Here is a 21,112-nt window from a genome sequence, read left to right on the forward strand (position 1 = left end):
GAGGGGTCCTGAGATTTAGATGGGCCTTTGGCCACCGTCAATAAAGCCACATCTCCGAGCTTCCGGTAAATTTTGGCCAGTGGAATGTAAAGAGTGGAAGTCTCCTTGAAGGGGGCCGGCAGTGCCTCCTCCCTCCCGCCGGCCGAAATCCCCTGAAATCCACAGCAGCAACAGCCAGCACTACCGCGGCCACACAGGATGGGGTGGCGGGGGTCCAGGTCTCTGGCACTGAGCGCATCACACCAGCTTTGGCCTGCCTGCCACCAGGTTTTTGCGTGACTGAGACATGTGAACTTTACTTAAGCCGCTCTCATTTTGGGGCTTCTGCTACGGTAGCCAAACCTCAGACTACGGGACACAACCTGCAGTTGCTGTGTGTCACAGACGCGGTTCCACTTCTCTAGGGCTCGCTGGCTGGTGTGCGGGCCAGCTGAGTCAGCCCCCGAGTGGCAGGCCGGGGGAAGGAGCGCTGGGACGAGGGCACACCAAGGACCAGGGGATGGGGAAGGCTTCATGGAAGAGGCAACGGCAGCTCAAAGGGCAAGCAGGGAATGCAGGGAAAGGGGTGGGCGGAGGCATGGCAACCACTAGCATCACCTACTTAGGTAGGACCTGACCACTCGAGGGAGTGGCTGTGATGGGCCCTGAGAGTCATAAGGAAAGTTCAGGAAAGTCTTTGAAGGCCTGAAGCTGGAGGAGACCGGGAGGAGTCTTGTAAAAGTCCCAGCAAGAAGGGATGAGACCCTGGGCCCCCCCACAGAAGCCAACGGTCAATCCTAAACTGAACGGAGCTCTTAGTTACATCCCCGTGACAGCAGCCGGCACTTAGGAGGGTGGTGACGGGATGACACTCGTTCGCCTCTGCTGCTGTGTTTCCAGTCAATGGCCCAGCTCCAGGCCCCACCGAAGTCTCACCAGCCTGCAAACCTAAGGCTCCAAGCCCCACGACTCTGGTGGGATAGGGTGAACCACATCCGAGATCAGCAGAGTAGGTGCAATGAACACATGACCGTGGGAACACAGTGAATACTGAAGACAAATGTTTACACAGCACTTTAAAGAAATTAACTCTCTTACACACACATAATTACAATGGTCTTGGAAAGAAAATGTAACTGTTCCACTGAGTTCTAGTTACTCTGGGTTAGGACACAATTCCAGACACACTGGAAGCTGGCTGATGCGTTCAGACACCTGAGAGACTCCAGGCTACCAAGCCCCAAGGGCCCTCGTGGACAGGCTCAGAGCGGCACGCGGACGGGGCACTTTCCTAGCTCCCCTTCCGCTCTGTCTTTGATGCTACTGACCAAGGCTGCCCCCCGCACTTCCTGTTGGGGAGGCCACGGGCGAGCACAGCAGGTTAGAAATCTGAGTACACGATGCAGTCTGTTAGTCCAATACAACGTCAAATCTGTATCATTTTTATCAGATTATCCAAATTCATTAAGAAACTATTGAAACTGTCTGGTCAAGTCAATCAAAACATTCGTGGTTTCATTCACTCAAAGATTACTTATTAACAGGCGGCTCTGTGCCAGGATACAGACCTGCCACTGTCCCTGCCCGGCAGGGTCCCCAAATGCCGGTCACTGTGGGCACACGGGAGGATGAAACCCTCCCCAACCGGGAAGGAAGACGCTGCAGACCTTTCAGAGTGGACCAGAGAGGGCCCCTCAGGAACAAATGCACCTCTTTTCCAAAACCAAGGCTTCTGCCAAGAAAGCTGAACGTGGCTCGTGGTGAACAGAAGAAAAAAAAAAAAAAAAGCAGTTTCTGAGAAGGAGAAACACACGCACTACAAACACTCTTCCATCAACACCTAGAAGCCCTGAGGTGAGAAAAGAACGGAACCAATGTTCATCCTGGACGAGGAATGGAATCAATGGACCAATTCCGTCTGAATGACATAGACACTCACGGGATCCTACAGCCAGCGGTCGTGTTCACTCAGCCCTGTGTTATCCTTCAATACAAATGCAAAGCAGTGAAATGGCGGCTTCTGACGACCTCGGGGAGGAGGGTGAGCACCTGTGCTCCCTTCAAAGGCGTCGGCGGGGGGAGCACGTTTAAAGACCCCTCCAAGACAAAAGACCACCACTGACAAGGCACTGCCCGTCCTAGTCCACCAGCGTGGGCCCCTGTCACCAAGCAGGGGCCTGGACTGTGGTCTCCAGGAAGCGAACAAGGTCCCCCGTGGAGAGTCTCAGCCACTCCACAGGGCCTGCCCGGGAAGCTCTCGGGCCGGTCACTCAATGGAAATGGCTTTCTCAAGAGGCTTTGAGGGAGGAGGCAGAGAACAGAAGCAGGCGATGAGAACAGAGCAGCTGACGGCGCGCTCGACAGCTGGGCCCCGGGGGCACCCGCCAAACCGCCACTGCACCGCCGGCGAGCAGCTCCGGCCCGCGTCGGCATCGTGCGAGGGACGGGTGCCGCACCCACTCCGCGAGCTGCCCGTCAGCCCTCCCAGGAAACATCATCATCTGGCCTCCCTGATCTGAAGCCCACGTTGCCTCTAACGATTGACAAGGTAAGTGAAACGCCTGTATGCGCGCACACAGACCCACACACGCCAGAGGGCCACTGACATGTTGATAGATTACCTAGTAAATAACCTGGAGAAGAAAATCCTCCACTGACGTTAGAGAAGTAGGATGTACTGTATGGAACACACACACACACACACACGTATCTCTGCAAAATCCACATGTCACACGCGCCTAAAGTTGGATCTCTTTCTATACGTAGACACAGAAGTGTATAGACTCAGCCCTCTCCATATAAATACGTACGTGTGTTTATATAGCTCCAAGCCCCTGAAATAGAAATCTACCTGCTTAGGTGAATCAGAGGTTTCAGAAGAGTCCAGACCCAGGTGCCCGTGCCACACGCTGGGACATTTTCTTTTCCTTAAGTAGCCTTCCCTTGGCTCAGCGAGTGCCCCTTCCACTCTGATGAGGGACTCGAGGGCACGCCTGCCCAGTGCCCGCTGGCCCCCGTCTCCAGCAGGAGGTTCCTGGGTGGCCTCTTTTCCTCTGCCCTTGTCTAGGATCCCTGAGGAAAAGATAGATCTCCTGGGGCCCCCAAGGGCGCACTCAAGGGGCCCCATGCGGATCACAGAGCAAATGGGAAGCAGACGACGTAGGGCCACGCCGGGGATGCTGCTCCCGTCACGGGAAGAGCTTCACCGCGGACCAGGGGTGCTGGTGATCTTCGCCGCTGGCCAGCCTTGCCTGCTCTGGTATCAGAGAAGCGTGTCGGGAGCCGGGAAGGGATGGGGGTGTCGAGTTGTCTGCTCTAACCCGCTCTGATCCGGCTCTGCAGCTGCACTGTGCTCCTTGTTAAGAATTTCTTAATAACTACGAGGGAACTGCCCAGTAATTGTTCTAGTTTTATAATACAAACGCATTATTTGCCATATTAAATAGACAATATAGTCTCAGTTATATATTACGGTATATAGCATTCAGTAACCTGATAACACCTTATGTAAAAACCCAAACGAACTTTTTAGCCAACCCAACACAACAGTGAATACAATCGTGGTCACATCCCCAGGGGCTGAATATTTTTGAGCGAGTTCCATACGGGGAGGCCGCTGCGGGCCTCTCACCCTCTGCCACGCTGCCCTGTGAGGTGGGCACCACCTGCTCCTGGAACTGGCCAGGAGGTGAAGGAGCTTCCTCGGGGTCCCCTGTCGGGACCCCCTCTGAGTCCATCTGCGTCCAGGGCCAGCTCTGCCGGAGCGCCTGGCTCCACCCCGGCTCAGTGCCAGCAACCCCTGGCCTCTGGGGGACGGGGCCTGGGAAGGTCTGCAGCCCGTGGCCTGAGGGACCGTACGCCCTTCCCCTCCTTGCCCACAAGTGCCCGGGCCTCCAGCGGTTTTCCCTCCACTTCCCGCTTCCTGTACCAGCTCCCCAGTGACCCCCGAGCCCAGTTATTCGGAGCCTGAACCCCCGGAGGCTCAACCATTGACACAGTGCTCCAGCCTCTGTCACCCCATCTGGTAGACATTACACGTGGGGAAGATGGAAGAAAAACTAGAGTTTTTTTTTTGTTTTTTTTTTCAGTACGCGGGCCTCTCACTGCTGTGGCCTCTCCCGTTGCGGACCACATACTCCGGACGCGCAGGCTCAGCGGCCATGGCTCACGGGCCCAGCCGCTCCGCGGCATGTGGGATCTTCCCGGACCGGGGCACGAACCCGTGTCCCCTGCATCGGCAGGCGGACTCTCAACCACTGACTGCGCCACCAGGGAAGCCCAAAACTAGAGTTTTTGAGTGCTCACTACGTGCCAATTACAGTGGTGACCGTCTCACATTCACGATTCATGCAGGCTGGGCGGGTCTCACGAGGCACAGCCAAGTCTGAACCCTGGGGCTCCTGACTCCCAGGGGCTCCTCCCTGCAGCCCCCAGAAGCAGTACCCTGAGGAGCACCGCCTCTGTCCTGCTGAGAAATGGGGTTACTTGTGACAACGCTTTAATCACAGGTCACCATAACTGTCAAAGAAAGGAAAGAGCGAGACTCTAACATACCTCCCAAACCCATCTGCAAAAGCTGGGCCGTGAAAGTTACCGTCGGAAGGGGTGTAAGTCACACGAGGAAGGTTTTCTGGTCTGACAGTGAGTTGGGCACCCAGCTCCCCCACACACGCACAGAGGCACACAGCTATCCGCCCGTCCATCAGGCGTGCGCTCTTAATCCTTTCCACCCACCAGTTGTCCAGCCACTCCGCTCTTCACCCACCTGCTCACCCAACTGTGCCTCGGCCCATCCGAGCATTTACCACGCAGCTGTGCACTCGTCTCCCCCCGCCCAAAGGCCCGTCTACCTCTCCAACCATCACCTATCGAAGTCCTGTCACACGCCAAGAACCATGGCAGCTACGGGAGCCCCAAGGTGAATAAGATATCCTCCCTCCTCCCTCCTTCAAAGGATTCTCAGTCGCAGAGAGACACCAGCATGTAAAAACAAACTGCGGAGGCTCCTCCATCCACACCTTTCACTTTATGAACATTCACGAGAATAAAGGAAGCTAAATAACGGAGAGAATGCACATCAGCTCAGCCCCCAACCAACAGATGATGTAGTGGGTCACTTACATGGCGTTACTTTGGGACAGGCTAGTGAACAGACTTTCAGGGGTCTAACCTGTTGGTAGGTAGAGGAACGTCCACACAGCAAGGCACTAGATCCTAAAGGGAGGTAGGAACAAGGCACTGTGGGAGCTGGGAGCACATTGTATCAGGGTAAGAGAATATTGTACCTTATCTGAGATTGGCCTGATTCAAACCTTAGAGTGATTCAAAAGCTCATACCCGCCCCATGTTACCATCTGCTTTCAATAGGAACAGAAGCTCAGGCCCAGAGCAACTCAGAGAGTACAAATGCTGACCCCCAAATGCTACCAGCTGCCCCCCCATCTTGATTCCAGGAGCTGTGTGAGGGTAGCTCGAGACTTCCCTGGTGGTCCACTGGTTAAGACTTCGTCTTCCGATGCAGGGGGGGTGGGTTCGATCCCTGGTCGGGGAGCTAAGATCCCATATGCCTCGCAGCCAAAAAACCAAAACAGAAAACAGAAGCAGTAGTGTCACAAGTTCAATAAAAACTTTAAAAAATGGTCCACATCAAAAAAAAAAAAAAAAAAGTCTTAAGAAAGAAAAAAAAAGAAGGCAGATTTCCTGAAACTGTATCCTGGGAGAAAGGGCACCTGGGACTGCTCTGCAGAAGGTCCCCAGGCTCCGGTCTGGCCAGACGCCACTGCTGGGCCTCCAGAGGAAGCAGAGCAAGAAGAGGGTCCTCGACACGGTAACGCAACCTGGGGAGCTTGGAGAGTGCCAGAAAACCGAATATGAATGTCCAACGAGCAAACCAATTAGGAAAGGAAAGGACTTCCTATGGACTTATTGGAAATATTCATACTTAATGATTTTGGAGCACATGTAGTGGCTGCAGAAAATAATTTTACTGTGAACATTCTGGGGAGACTGTGCGGTGGCACGCGGAAGAGCTCCCCAAGGTCAGGAGGCTGCAAACAGTGTGCAACATCCAGCACCGAGGTCATCTCTTTCTCTTTGTCGAGCCCTGTCAGACTCGACAGGGCTGGCTCCGCTCCCCGGAGCCTCAGATCTCGGACGCCGCCGTTAATGACGTTTCTAGTTCCAGAAAGAAGCTAGGAGCTCAGTGCAGTCTAGGCCTGGCTGGGGTCCCGTTCCATCGGGCAGTGACGCGACCCTCAGCAACCTGGGCTGTGCCCAGGTGGGAGTGCTGCCGGCGCACCTTCCCTTGGTGCAGGGGAGGGTGTGTGGGAGCACCTGGCACAGCGGCCAGCGTACAGGATGCCCCGAGTAAAGGGTAGCCTAGCCAGGCACCAAGACTCAAACATGGCTCCTCCACCTCCCGGCTGTGTGGCTCTGGAAAAGGAACGTAACCTCCCTGAGCCTCGGTGGGACGAGGGTCACAGGGATCACAGCAGCTCCTTCACAAGGAGGGCTCAGCGTAACACCCGGCACACAGTCAGGTCGTAACAGACGCTACTCTCATGAACTGCTCTCTCCTTTCTCTCTCCTGCTCAAATCTCTCAGAAGACTCGTTGGCAGTGGTGGGTCTTGAAAGAGCCCAGCAAAGGGGGCACCAGTGGGCACTGAGGCCGGTGCTGGGCACCCTGGGACCCTCACTGGGAAGCACGCTGGCCTCCCCCTTCCCCCTGCAAATCACACCGACCTGGTTCCCCCCTTGCCAGCAGGGCCCCCGGGCTCTGGATAGGCTCCTGCCTCCTTCCGCTGGGCGATAATCATCTTCAGATGCAGCTGGCACGGTGTTCTGAGGTGGAAGCGTCAATTATTAAACCATTATTTGTTCGTGTCTCTGGGAGGCGGGAGACTTTGCCTCCTCCACAAACATGCCTGGAAGACCACTGGGCCTACCCGGTTGCCCCGTAACCAGGAGCTGGGCCGCTGATCAAAAGACAAACAAACAATCAGGCCCAGAGATTCTGAATCGGGACCATGAAGCCACTGGGCGTGGAGGTGAGCAGACAGCGGTTCAATACTGGTTCTCCTCGGAACCTGGGAAGCAGGCGCTGGACTTTCCAGGCCTGAAAATCCTGCTGAGAATCCCAAGCTGTGACTGCAGGGCCCCTGGGTCCCCGGGGGGCCAGCCTTGGCTCTGGGGCCCTGGCAGGGTCTGCATCCCAGCTCCGGTGCCTCGCCAAGTCTTGTCACTTCCCTGAGCCTCGGATCTGGCAACTTCAAATGACAGTGGCGTCCCCGAAGCTGCGAGTCCGTGGGGATCCAGGACGGTGCGGGGCAGGGTCCCCAGCTCGGCTTATCCGCATCATCAGGTTGGCCGTCCGTTACACACAGGGCTCTGCTCCTGACCTTCTAAATCAGGAGCCTTAGGAGACAGGGGGTCGGTGATTCTGAACTGGCCAACCCAGTACCTTGCACCCTCCCTGCGGGAATGGCTGATGAGAAGCCCCGTCAGGTGTGGGGTACCCAGAAGCTGCCCTGAAAAGAGCACTCTCCTCCTGGAAGGCCCAGCTTGACCCTGTGCCTTGGGGCCACCAGCTGATGCACGGTTTATACAGCCTGTAAGACGGGCAGTTCCCTCGGGTGACCTCCAAGCATCCCCTGCACATCACCGGGCCCAGCCAGCACAGCCTCCTACAGAACCAGGGAACTGGGAGGCGGTGTGCTTGGTGGAAGAGCAACAGAACTGGGCCCAAACACGCTGTCCGACTTGACCGCAGCTCCCCAGGTCCCCGTCCTTCAGTCTTTTCCCCATAACATGGGAATGGTTTCTCCATCTCCCTGGGTTACATCAAAGATGGAACAAGACAGTGACTATGAGAAGTAGTGACTCAGTTCAGACTCAGAGCATGCAGTGGCCCCTTCCCTCTCTCAGCGGTGACCTCATCCATCCTCACTCCAACGTGGGAATCCCTTCCACCATACCCTTGCCACCACAAAGATTTGGGACTTTGGGGAGGTCTGTGGGAAGAGGGGCGTGCAGACACGGGGCAGGGCCGCAGGTCGGCTTGGCGGGGGTTGGGGAGGAGTCTTAGCTGGGGGGCAGCTATGTGCCTGGTGCCTCAGCTCAACGGGCCTTTTCCAATAGCCACCTCTACCTGGAACGTTCTCAGGACCAACGCCAAGCCTCCCAGGGGCCTGTGTCCCAAAGCCATCTCTGCTCCCCCAGGAGGCAGACCTCCCTCAGAGAGCCCTGGGCGCCCCCCTCCCTCCTCTGGGACCAGGAGGCAGGGAAGTGAGCCCACAACTCCTGACGGCAGCCTGAGCTCTAGCAAGAGAGGCTGTGCAGCCAGGGCTCCCCGCCGAGGCTCACCGGGGCCTCCCCGGGGCTCCCCCGTAACGCAGGCCAACAGCAAAGCACCGGACTTGGGGGTGGGGGGCGGGCGGGCTTGTTTTCTCAACAGCGACTGCATTAGCCGTGTCTGAGCACGGTCTCCATTTGTAAATGTGACAGGCTTGCTTTCAGAATTAATTTCTTCCCGCGTCTAAACCTGGCGCCGCCCGAGAGGACTGACGGAGGAAAGGGGAGGCGGTCGAGGGAAAGTGCGGGCAGAGCCAGCCAAGGTGGAGGAGCGCGGCCTCATCCACTCACGCATCCACCCGTCTGTCTGTTCCTTCACTCATCTTTCATTCAGATGCTCTCCGGGCACCGAGCACCGTCACGGATCTGGCGCGGTGCCCGGCGTGGGGTCACAAATGACTCAGCCACACCTCTGCTCTCCAGGAGGGCCCGCAGCCTGCGAGAGGAAGCGGGAAGGGCAGTGGAAGGTCAGGCAAGATGCTCCGGAGCCCAGGGCAGGGGCCGCCAGCTCCGATGGGGACGCGGGGCCTGTGCTGCGTTTTCAAAGAAGAGCAGGAAGGTGCACAGGGCACTCCGGGCAGAAGGAAAAGGCACGGAGGGGTGATCGTCCGAGGTTTCGGACATAGGTCAGCATGGCAGAGGGGCGAGGCCAGAGGCCAGCAGGGGTGACCAGGCCTGGCAGGCCCTGCTGGGGAGGAGTCTGTATTCTTTCTTTCTTTCTTTCTTTCTTTTGCGGTACGCGGGCCTCTCACTGTTGCGGCCTCTCCCGTTGCGGAGCACAGGCTCCGGACGCGCAGGCTCAGCGGCCACGGCTCACGGGCCCAGCCGCTCCGCGGCATGTGGGATCCTCCCGGACCGGGGCACGAACACGTGTCCCCTGCATCGGCAGGCGGACTCTCAACCACTGCGCCACCAGGGAAGCCCGAGGAGTCTGTATTCTAAGCACAACGGGGGCCCAGTGGGCATTTGAAGCTGCTGGGGCCTCAGCCACGGAAGCAGGGTGAGAAACACCACTGCTGCCCATGTCTCCAAAGAGAACTTGCACACAACCTCAGACTGCATCCTGACCATGACCCTAAGGGATGGTGCCCACTTTTCCTCCATTTGTCAGCTGAGGAGACTGAAGGCCACACAGTGGGCGAGCCGGGCAGCGGAGACCCCAACCTGCCTGCCGATGCGGGTCCAGGGCCTGGGCCTCTCATGGCCACACACAGCAACAGGCCAGCCAGGGAAGCCACGGGGCCTGGCAGCCACTCCCCGCAAGAGTCAGGAGCCGGCGTGGGGTCCCTTCGGCTGGCTGCCGCCTCCCAGGCAGAGGTGAAGCCCTTCTCCCACCGGGAAAAACTGCCGTGGGGGCGTGAGCTCCTGCCTAGCAGCTGCCATGAAGCCCGCGGCGGGTGGAGGGAGCCGCAGACAAAGGCACCACAGACCCAAGTGGCCTGGCCCGTGGACCCACCCGCTGCCGCCTTTCAAACGCCATCAACCGGCCACTGAACAGGCAGCTGTCCTGAGGACAGGAGGCCTTGCCCGCTGAGGAGAACGGCTCGAAAAAAGGCTACTTTTAAGTGAATCCACTTACAAATGGGACAAAATTGTCATGGCAAATAGTGAAAATAGGTAAAACTGAGGCTTTACTTTGGAAATAAAATGAAAAGAAGTATGAAAACAAGTTCATTTTACGTTATAGTTAATACAACCCAGGTTATATTTGCCAGAGGTACTAAGTCTTCGGAAGAGCAAAGAGTCAAGTTGTGATCGTCTTTTCCTGCCCCCTTCTGGGAGCGCGCATGAGAGCACAGCGTGCCCGCTGGTTTCACTCCACGCGGCAGTGGCAGCGCAGGAGGGTCATTTCTGTGCACGTCCTGGAGAGCCCCGCGCTGGCCCACTCACCCCCTACCCTGAGCTCTCAGCTCTGCCCCCAGCTCCTCCTCGGCACAGGGCTCGGGGTCCAAAGGAAGCTCTCCTGGATCATTTCACCAACTTCAGGAAATTCTGCACCTTCTCCAGGACGTGTGACGGACTCTGCAGTTGCCCTTTATTTTCTCTGCGCTCTGCTGTCAGCTGCTATGGACAGTAGGCAGCCGGGCAAGTGCAGGGACTCCGCAGGAGGAGACAAGTGCCCGTGTGGGGCGGGGGGAGAGCGTATGGGGGAACCCACTGTACTGAGGTCAGCCCGTTCGTGTGACCCCTGGGACACCTCTGTATCTGCAGGGCCTGGACGCTGAAGAGTCAGGAAGATCAGTGGTCTTGCCAAGGCCACAGCCGGCCGGCGGAGCCGAGAGCCGGGGGCGGGAACGCCGGGCACCCAGCCCGCGCCTCCATCAGCCCCGCACCCTCGCCCCGCGGACCCGCCTCACCGGCCCACCCAGGCCCTGCTCATCCTGCTGCCTCCGGCCCGAAACCTTTCCCTCTGCTTTCGCGGGCTGAAATCCTACCGCTACTTCCAGCCCTCTCTCACACGCCGCTGCTTCCACGAGTTCTCCCCGCTCAGCCCCACACAAGGCACTGCTCCGCGTTCTCAGCACCGCGTGAGAATGCCCGGGTCGGGAGCTTCTCCCCAACCCCGTGCCCCGATCGCTGGCCTGAGTCAGACTCAAGAGGTGACGCTAACTTGTACCGACGCCCAGGTGGCCCATGCGGCTGTGTGGCCTGACGTCCGAGCCCTGTCTCGGGGCTCACGGGCAACTTCAGCCGCCGGCTCCCTGTCATCAAGCCCATCCTGCGCTTCCGGTCTTAGAAGCGGCCATCAATGCTCTCACCGTCCCCATGACCCACAGAGGCATTGAGTGGAAAGCAGGGCCTTCTGCTGCTTACTAAGCAAAGCTGGATTTCTGCAGAATAAAGTTCATGCTTCCAGAGATAGAAAAGGCATGCGGGTGATAACGTGCCATAGCTTCAGAAAGCAGGGAAATTAACGCTTCCTCCTAATGACAGCTTGGCAGGTTCCTCATCTGAGAAAGAGAATGACCGAGGGCGATCCTGCTCCCCGGCTGGTGGCAGCGCTGCCTGTGGCGGTCAGCCTCGCACCCACAGGAAGGGTCCTGATGCCAGCATCACCCCCAGGCAGCCAGCAAGACGCGTGGGTCGGAGGGAAGCCCGGCCAGGGCCTGGGCCCAGGACCCGGAGGACACCGGAGACACGTGCGGGATGCGCTCCCAGAGCTCACGCAGGGAGCTCTGAGGTCCGCGGCGGGAGAGGGTGACCGCTGAGCTGAGCCCTGAAGGACGGACTAAGTTTTCCGGGTGCAGCAAAGGGAGGTGGGAGAGGACCCCGCGTCAGTGCTTTCAGTAGAGACGCCCCACCCCGTAGGGCCACGAAACCGTCTGAAACTCTGACGGAAACAACAGGCCCCGTTCCCGGGGAAACGAATCCCCACATACAGCGCGTGTAAGTTTGCGCCGTTTGAGGACAACTCACCGCCAGCCCCCGGCTGACACACTTGCTCAGCAGAACGTCAGTGGCTGAGGACAAAGCCTTTTGCAATCCCTGTGCCTCCAGCGTCTAGGCCGTGCCGGGTGCGTGCCGCAGCGCTGAACAGATGCTCGCTGAGTTAACAAACAACCGAATCGGTGACGCCGCCGACGCCCCGCTAGGCTGTGCGTGGGCCTTAACCGAGCGCACACGGGCTGGAGACAAAGGTCCACGTCTTCCTTGAGTGCAGAACAAGCTCATGGAGCACCCTCCCTGCAGACCCAGGTCCTGATGAGACTGTCACAGGCTCCCAGGAGTGGGGGAAGGCAACATGGCCCAGGCAGCCGGCTTGCTCCTGTGCCAGGCGCTTGGGCGGCCCGACGATGCTCGCCACGGGCCTCTGTGCTTCAGGAGAGTGGCTGTCCCAGCTCTACTCGCACAAAAGGCCAGCATGGGGCTGGGGCTGAGGGCGCCGGGGGAGGACGCCCAGGGTGAAATGCAGGCTGCAACATTCCCCCTGTGGGTTCTCAAAAGCTCCAATAGATTTTTAACAAAACTCAGCCAAGGTAATACAAACCAATCTATCCCGTACCAAATACTGCCATCAGAACACAATGTCAACTCAGGACAACCCTGCCTTCCCCACCCCTGGCCGTTCGTTCGTTTCACAAACATCAGGGCAACCTCTGAACTCCAATTCTCTGCAGCTGTCTGCACGTCCAGAAGACCCCGTGCTTGCAAGTCTGCAGTGAACCTTCCAATGCTCGGGCTGCCTGCAACACCCGGAAGCACCAGGTCCCACGTCAGCCCCGAGCCCCGACTTGCACTTCGGAAACCGCGGACAGTGACAGTCTGTGTCCAGAGCCACAGGCGCCGCAGAGAGAGGCTGGGAGCCAAATGACAGGGGGGATTCTGACCTCAGGAAGATTACGTCGGAGGATGAAACACCTACGTGAATAACTACCCCCCAAAATGAAAGAGGTCGGTCTCTCGGGGGAGGGGTAAGGTGCTGTGAGCAGGAACCACGGAACCACCCGGGAGGAGCCTGGGGCACAGAACCCCGGCATGACGGGCGCAGGGACAGGAAGAGAGGGGGGTCACAGAGCACGGCAGCACCTTGTCACCCGAGCGCTCTGGGGCACATGTGTCCACTGGGACCCCTCCCCCTCCTCCGGGCTTTGGTCGTCAGCTCGCCGCTTCCCTAGTCCCTTCTGCCCATGCCTGCCCGGTGCTCCATCTCGGAGCCCCACCTCTGGGCTGACCTCTGTCCTCGGAACCACACGTCCACCCGCCTGCTGAACGCCACTGTGTCCAGGTCTCCCTGACTGTAAACACCGCTGAAAAGTCTGCACTGACCCGTCTGCATTCCCCCGAAGGTTTCAGGTTTGGGGAAGAGGAGAATTGGGAACTGGAGGCACGGATGTTCACAGCCCCCTGGAAACACAGCCCAGGGCAAACCCCTCTGCCCCAGGCCCCCCGCCTGCTGCCTGGTCCTTCCCGGCCCTGCCCACGCACTCCTGGCAGCTTGGATGGACGGCGAAGAAGCTTCTGTCTGTCAGGCGTGGCACTCAACAGCCTCGGCTCCTGCTGGGACCGCCTCCCTCCCGAAACGGAAGCCTCCCCTTTCTTGACCACATCCCTCCCTCCCTCTCCTCCTCCTCCTGCATTAATTCAGCGTATGCGTCATGAGTTCTGACCGCGGCCAAGCTCCTTCCGTGCCCTGTACTACAGGTAAACCCTTCCGTACTCTTCAAACTTCCAGCACCCACGACACAACCGCCCCAATCCTATCCTGTGACATGATCTCCCCTCCTGTTTCACAAGGAAAACGGGCCACGAGTGGGGCCCCTGTGTCTTCCTGCTACGAAACATACGCCCCACCACATCTGGACTCTCCAGGGGCCTCAGCACCTGCTGAGGTGGGCGCTTGGCCTCCTCCTACCCAGCCAGTTGGAGAAGGGTACCAACCAGCCCCCCGGTCCAGGCCGCAGGGGCTGCAGCTCGCCCGTCTCCAGCTGCCCCTCAGAGTCCGGGCTCCAGGTACACGGCCCCGTGGAAAGCGCACCCGACCTTGGCGCACCGTAACCTGAGGCCCGCACTGCTGCCCGCCTCTTCTTCTCATCTCTGCCCAGGCGTTACCTCCTCCGGCCCCTCCCCAGGAAACCCAACCCCTACTGCCTTCCCGCCCTGCCCCACGATCGCCCACAGGCCTTGGTGCCATCGCACTGCCGAGCTACGTGACAGGCAGGTAAGTGAGAGTCTGTCTCTCCGCAAGAGGGTCAGCTCCCCAAAGCCAGGCTCTGAGCCTCTCCTGGGCCTTGCTGTGTCCCGAGCACACGGAGGTTCCAATAGTCCTCACGACACGCTCAAGGTCCTCTGCTAGGCCGGGACATGAGCTCAGGACACCTGAGGCCCAGCTCCTTCCATCACGCCAGGCTACACCCATAGCCTTCAGCGTCTCCTACCAGCCCAGGCCCCTGGACCCCATTCCAGGCCCAGAGCTGGGTTCACAGTATGCGCCCAGGAAGCGAGTGCTGACTGATCCCGTCCCTGGCATGGCAGGTGGCCTCTCTCCAGGCCTCTGGCAGAGCTGCAGGTTCCTGCTGCGGGGTCTGTCCCCCATCTGGCCCCCCCTGTTTAGAGCTGCTTCTTGACAAGGCTGCAATAAGATAAACACCACAGCCTGCAGATCCTGGGAACCACATGGCCACGGCAGAGCGGGCATCTTGCAGGCTGGCAGGAAGTGGCTCTCTGGCACCTTCCCACAGCTGCACTCCTGTACTTCCTGTCAAGCCACATATGCTGTCAGGAAGAGCTGGTTTCCACGCATGCCTGGAGTGGCTGTTTCTGCCCACTCCAAACTAGAGGAGGGGATGTGCTTTGGGTCCTATGGAACCTACACGCTGGGGGACTGGGAGCAGACGCTCTGAGCCTCTGAGCCCTGGCGTCCTCTGTGACAGAGTGAAGGGATCGCGTCCACTTCGCTGCCCCGCCCTCGGCTGCCTTGTTAGGATGGAATCTTGCCCCACCCTCGAGAAATCAGGGTTCTTCTGCAAGAATCAGCATGCTTTGGGTGGACGGGGGTGCAACACCTGCAGGCAGTGGTCGGCTCTTAACAAAAGGGGCCGTAAAGCCTCGTTCGAGTGTGTATTTACCATTAAGTTCCCAGGGGCTCTCGACATGATGACTAAGCTCGGCCGATCCGTCTGTTCGATACAGCTCACTATGGTTGAGAAGGTAACGTGCCACACATTCCTGCTCGACAGATGCTGGGGATACATTGTGTCATTTAACCTTCCCCTCAGTCACATAAACTGGGACTGCGGTCCCTTTACAGATCCAGAGACTAAGGTTCTGCAAGGAAACGCATCGGCCCCGAGGAAGAGGAGGACCCAGGGCCCACGGCCCCGAAGTCCATGTTCTTCCTGATCTGCTGTGATTCTGGCAGACGGGGCGGTGCCCTGCATTCTTCTATTCCACCAGGATCTTTACATTTTCCACCACCAAGGGAGATCTGGTGAACTCGTTTCAAGCTAAGGGGCCGATCCTCTGACAAAGCTGACATCTCCAAGAGTGAAGGTCGCTCGGCTGGTTTCTTGCAGCTGTTGGACTGGATCAACCGCCCAGTGACGAATCACCAGGCAAGGCCTTGGGGAGAAGGATGCTGTCAGGGGCCGCCTGGAAAAGGTCAGCAGCTGAGTCTGGGAAGCTGCCTTGTCAGCCTCAAGGTCTGGCTTCAAAGTGGCCCGAAGGCCAGCGTCTTTTAAAGGACAGCTTCCTTTGTCCATTCCTCAAATGGGAAGGAGTTATTTTCCCCAAAGCCTCTTAGCACGGCAGCCCAAGCTGACCCACATTTGCTTCCAGACCTCTTTTCCTTCCTAAGAAATTAGGCAGCTTAATTTCAAACACTCCCCCTTAAGCATCTGCTCTGTGCTTACTTAGCACATTCTGAATAATGTGGGTAAGACACAAAAATGGCGGGTAAAGTAGACGGAGGCCAAGAGCCCTGTCTGGCTGTGGCTGAGGGAGAGGGACAGACAAGGAGGAGGCAAACCTGGTTCTGGTCCTGCAAACACAGGGCCCCATGCGGGAGGCCAGGTGGCCTGGGAGGCCCCATCCACATCCACGCTCCCACGAGCTCTCCCCCTGAGGGTGTCACCTCAGTCACGGCCCATGCCCTCGGGACCTCACTCCACCCTCGCCCGGCCCGGGGAAGGACTGTGGAGGGAGACGGGAGTGAGCACTCAGGGGCACAACCTCTTATCCAGGGTCGCGCAGGCCCACAACTGAAGCCAGAGCTCCTGTGTCCAGACACGTGCCCATCACTGCTGATGGCTCCTGGGCTGCGGTGGGACTGGCTCAGACACCAGCGCCTGTGAGCCACGTGGACGGGACGGAGACCCAATCAGGCCGCCTGACCTGCCCGGCCTTCGGTGTGCTCAGCTGTACGGAGGGACCAGTGGACAGCTCCGGGCGAGGCCGTGGAGGCAGTCGGTGCGGGGCACCCAGCTGTCCCACCACCAGGGAGAGGCACCTCCTCCTCTTTGCCGGCCGATGGACGGGGTACAAGGACCGCTGGGATGGTGAGCCCGGGGCCCAGATCCAGCCCTACTTCCTGATGCTTGATCTTAGGCGAGTTGTCAGAACCATGAGCTGTTTGTCCACCCACCAAAGGGAAACGCCTGTGCCCCTGGGTAGTCCCCTAATGCCGGGCCTCGAGTGCAGGCAGAAGGCCAGTGCCTGATCCTTCCCACCCTCCGCCTCCTGACCACCCCAGCCATCGGGGAGGACCAAGCTCTGCGCGACCCCACCGTCCCTCCAGCCTCCTGAGATGCAGCCGCGGGCGGAGTGGACCCTTCTTCCCGCCCGGCCTTCCTTCCACGGTCGGGTGTGCTGAGCAGACCTAACTCAGTCTGATCTGGGCTGGGACGCCTCTGAGCAGGCACAGGCTGCCAGGGGCCTCCCCCGCTGGCAGCGCCAGAAGCACGGAAGCCGGCAGCACAGGTCTGGGGCCCCTCCTCTGGCCGGGAAGCCAGAAACCTCACCTGAAGCCTAGACCTTTACCTCGGCAGACACTTCCAAAAACACAGGTAAAAGGTCATCTGGCTCATCTCCTCCATGAGAAAAAGCCACAGGGATTGGCTGAATTTAACGCAAAGTGGGAGAATAAATAAATGAGATGCTTTCCAAGGTCCCTTTCAGCTCTTGCTGAGACCTGGGCCTGGCCCAGCGCCTGGAGTGCCAACCCAGTGAAGGCGGGCAGGGCAGGGCGCCGCTCCCCATTCAAGCCGACCCTTCATTCATCCTCCCGCAGCAGGCCTGTCCTGAGTGGACCCTCCACCAGCATGTCTAGGAAGGATGTTTTTGCCTTTGAGAAAGGCTGCGATGGCAAACCTGCCAACCTGGGGAAGGCCGAGGCGCCCCACTCCACCACCACCACATGCATGCCGCATGCACTGGCTCATTCGCAGCTTTGGTTTGAATGCTGCAGCTAAAAATACGTGCGCCGCCGATGAGACGAGGAGGCGCCCGCCAGCACGGGCAGTGTGCAGCTTTCTCCCCGTGGCAGGCTGGAAACAGAATCCAGGATGTGGGGAAACAGCGGCATTACCCAGGATTGCCAGGAAGCCCAGTGGTTCCCCGCCAGGACTCAGGCATCAAAGGCCCTGGGGACAGCACTGCCTGCCAAGGGGAGTCGAAATGCCACCCAGGTCACCCATCCATCCAGGCACAGCCGCAGCAGGCCACACACAGCCCCCTGTCTGCACGGGGCACAGGGCTGGGATTTTAACTACTCAAGGACAGGCCTTAGTTCCCTAAAAGATGCCTTGTGGAGCCAAGGGAGCAGGGCAGGCTGACGTTTGTTATGGGTTGGCTGCTGGTCCTCACAGCCACCGCCCAGGCCTCAGGTCAAGAGAGTCACCAGGGTCACGAAAGCCGGGACTCCAGCCCAGGGCAGCTGCCTCCCAAGCCCACAGGGAGGTGGAGGCAAGTGAGCTGGAACCGAGGGTCTCCTCCCTGGCTTCCCCCGCCTCCCGGCTCAGTGTGAAGACGGCCCGAGCATGCTGACCACTCACCTGCTCTTCTCTGGTGGAACTGGGCGTCCCCCACCCCCCAAGTCCAGATCTTGGCAGGCGCCCTTACTCCCTCCCTGCAGAAGGCGCACTGCTGTCACCAGGCCTGATGCCCAGGCACAAGGTCTCAGGGGAGCAGCTGCAGGGGGTCGATGAGCACAGCAGAGGGAGTCAGAGGCCTGGATGTGATATCCTGGGCAGGAGACCTTGGGCAAGTCACTTAGCCTGGCTGTGTGCCCCAGGGCTCTCCTCTGTAGAGCAGGGACGGTGACGCTATCACCCCAGCAGGGCCTTTCCAAGGCTCTGATGCAACACGGACATGCAAGCACTTTGTAAACTGAAAACCCAGGTATGTACACCCTCCAGCATCTTCTCAAATGAGTCAGGGGAAATAAGAAAAGCTGATCCTGTATCTGTACTCAAGGAGCTTCTATCCCGGATGGCGAGACAGAGGGCACTTTAAGAAGAATATAAGGCACCACCAGCCCAAGGGCACAGAGCTGGCATGGCCAACATACACAGGAGCACGGCGCACGCACACGGGCCGCCACTCGCTGCGTCTGTGCCAAGGATAGCCGGTGCAGGGGAGAAGTGACGTGGCCGGGCAGTATGGGGACAGTTCCACAAGGGAACCTGAGCCTTGGAGGAAAAGCGGAGGAAAGGCAGGCAAGGCTGCTTGGATGGGCCACCACGGGAGTGGATGTGACCCCCCCACCCGGGGACTCCCACAGCCCCCCCACGGATGGGAAGCGGCCTGAGAGGCACCCTGTGTGACGCGAGGAAGCCACAGGGTGAGTGGAGGGAGGCGTCTGCACCCCAGATGCTGGTGTTCCGGCTTTGTCCCGGGTGACACGGGCCGGCAGGACGAGCTGGGACAGGGAAGGGCCACTGCTGTTAGGACAGTTAGCTGTTAGGACAGCTGGAGACTGTGGATGCCTCGAAGACAGGAACTGGGCTGCCCGGGATGCTGCTGGGAGCCCAAAAGCGCAGCCCCGAGCTGCCTGGCACCACGGACACCGCCACTGAGACCTCCTGGCAGAAACGCCTTTCAGGTCCTGGTATTATTGTTTAAAACGTCATGCATCTTCTCCAGGATAAAATCTTTTAATACCTACATTATTTGCCAACACACTGGTATGCATGTGGCACGTGACAAGGAAAACACCGGCAAGGAGACCAATGCGAATCCAGCAAGGGCCTCTGACCTCTCCCAATGTACCCTCCCCACCCCCAATCTCTGGAATGAGTCAGACCCTCCAGGGCTCACTCCCAGACTGCTGGGGCCTTGGGGAATTTCTTCTGACTGACATGATGCCTTAATACAAGTTTTGTGTCACTGTTTCCTCGGGCTGGTTGGGGCTGGGAGTCTGATCCTCCTCAGCTGCCACACAGGGTGGAAGCAGCTGGCTGAGCCCAGGTCGTTAAGAGACAAGACATTCCAAACTAGGAAAGCGAGGGACACCCCCAGAGGTGCAAGCAGTGACACATTCCGCAGAAACACCGCCCGCCTCCTTCCACTCAGCCTGGACCAGCGAGGCGGGCGGCTTCCACGAAAGGAGCCCCCGGGGCAGCACACAGTCCACTCACAGCTGCCGTGTCAGTGCCCCTCACAGGACTCTCGACAACCTTCACGGGCAGGGCAGGGAGCCCAGCAGAGTGGGCGCCCCCAGGCAGCACGAGGGGCTCTCACAAACTGAAGGGGAAGTGAGGGAGCGCCAGGAGGAAGGCCTGTCCTCTTCAGACCCCTGGGATAATTTTCCTGTGTCTCTAGCATGCAAACGGGGGAGGTCAAGCTAATTAATTAAGTGGAGGAAATACCAGATACTAATTTACAATGGTTTCTGGGGTAAAGAGAAGAAAGAAGGTACATGCACAAGATTGTTTGCATCTGACCCAACATAGATTACATGATGGAATCATTTCCAGAGAATAATAAAGACTCCCACTTCAACAAAAATTCTACATTTAGTCTGTTTCTCAACAAAATTTTTTCACCGCTATTTAGGAAGGCAGAGACTGGAGTGAGAGCTCCAGGTGTAACGGGCAGCGAACGTTCAAATCCCTTTCTCGAAGCCGCCTCAGGGCGACCGCTCACGGACTGAGCGCCAGGCTGAGTTAGGGTGTTTACCAAACAAACTCTGTCAGAGCTAGTCCAGGAGAGACGAGCTAACGAACCGCAGCCTCGCTCCCGCCCACCACCCTGATCACCAGAGATGCAGAAACATCCACAGAAGACACGCCCATGCGGACACCAAGTGCCCCCACAGAGGACGGCAGACTCCGCAGCAAATGGACCCCGAGGGCACCTCCACGTCACTGCCACACCTGTGCTCAGAGGGCAGCAGGCCCGTTCACGAGGCTGTGCCCGGGCAGAGCTCGGTAGACACGCAGAGGCCGGCACGGCGGTGAGCTTCCCTCCCCCCACGACTCTCTGTGACGTCAGCACACACCGACAAGCCCGAGCCTGCGCGTGCCCCCGCGGTGACGGGCAGTACTCACCCCACAGGAGAGGGGCCAGCTGCAGATGCTCCAGGACCAGCTGGCTCAGGAGTCCTTCCACGCTCGCCTCACCTGTGCGCTTCAGAGAGGGGTGAGCCGCGTTAAGGAAAACTCTGCCTCCGAGTCCCCGGCCAGGGGGAGAAGTTCTAGAAGTTTCTCCACAGACTCCCAGACGGGAAAACTCCCACGGCAGGTGACCGTCCCCCTGCTCTCCAGGGATGGTCTAACCAACCACAAGGTATCACCTGAGTGTGTGGGAAACAGGTACCCCACCCCACCCCCCAGATCTGGTAAATTGAGCCGTTATGTGAAGAAGGGAAATCCACTGGGATAATTTCAATCCGACAGCTCTTCTTGTTGGGGGAAATAAAGAAGAGGGAAGGTTGTTTTCCCTAAAAAGGATGCAAACTGTGGCTTAACTGTTCAATACAACCAAGTGCGTCTCTCTACACGAGTCGGTTTCATGCTGGTTTCACGTCTGCCCCATACATCTTGATGTAATTACACATATTATTACAAACGGACTCATGCGAGTTCATAATCGAGGAAGTCATACGGCCTCTCAGCAAGTATCGGTGGATGAAGAAATTAGGTTGAGAAATGCAGAAAATAGACGTCTCCAAGGCGCTAATGTTAAACAGCCAGTGTGGTCCTCAGAGAGAGATCTATAAACCTCTCTCCCTTTTCCTACACAAATTAAAGCCCCAGTACTTAGGTTGAAATCAAAAGGGAAGAATGTCATTCCTGACATTCCCTAGTGACTGAGGAAGTGGGGGAAAATCCCATTACTTTCTTCCAT

General features: G+C 58.4%; 1 protein-coding gene across 7 annotated transcripts in view; it reads right to left on the reverse strand.

Moving 5' to 3' along the window:
• The window catches only part of TRAPPC9 (trafficking protein particle complex subunit 9), a gene marked incomplete at its 5' end in the record, with an annotated part of 502,410 nt that overhangs the window by 76,158 nt on the left and 405,140 nt on the right, over nt 1-21,112 (reverse strand). For 6 of the 7 annotated variants that reach the window (XM_079722453.1, XM_079722455.1, XM_079722457.1 and 3 more), the window contains one exon: nt 20,314-20,426. In XM_079722453.1, coding sequence (XP_079578579.1) covers nt 20,314-20,426 — 113 coding nt within the window. The remainder of the gene's footprint in view (nt 1-20,313; nt 20,427-21,112) is intronic. The other variant, XM_079722456.1, reaches the window with a different exon arrangement.

The sequence above is a fragment of the Hyperoodon ampullatus genome (assembly GCF_949752795.1).
Source record: "Hyperoodon ampullatus genome assembly, chromosome: 17".
Taxonomy (NCBI): domain Eukaryota; kingdom Metazoa; phylum Chordata; class Mammalia; order Artiodactyla; family Ziphiidae; genus Hyperoodon; species Hyperoodon ampullatus.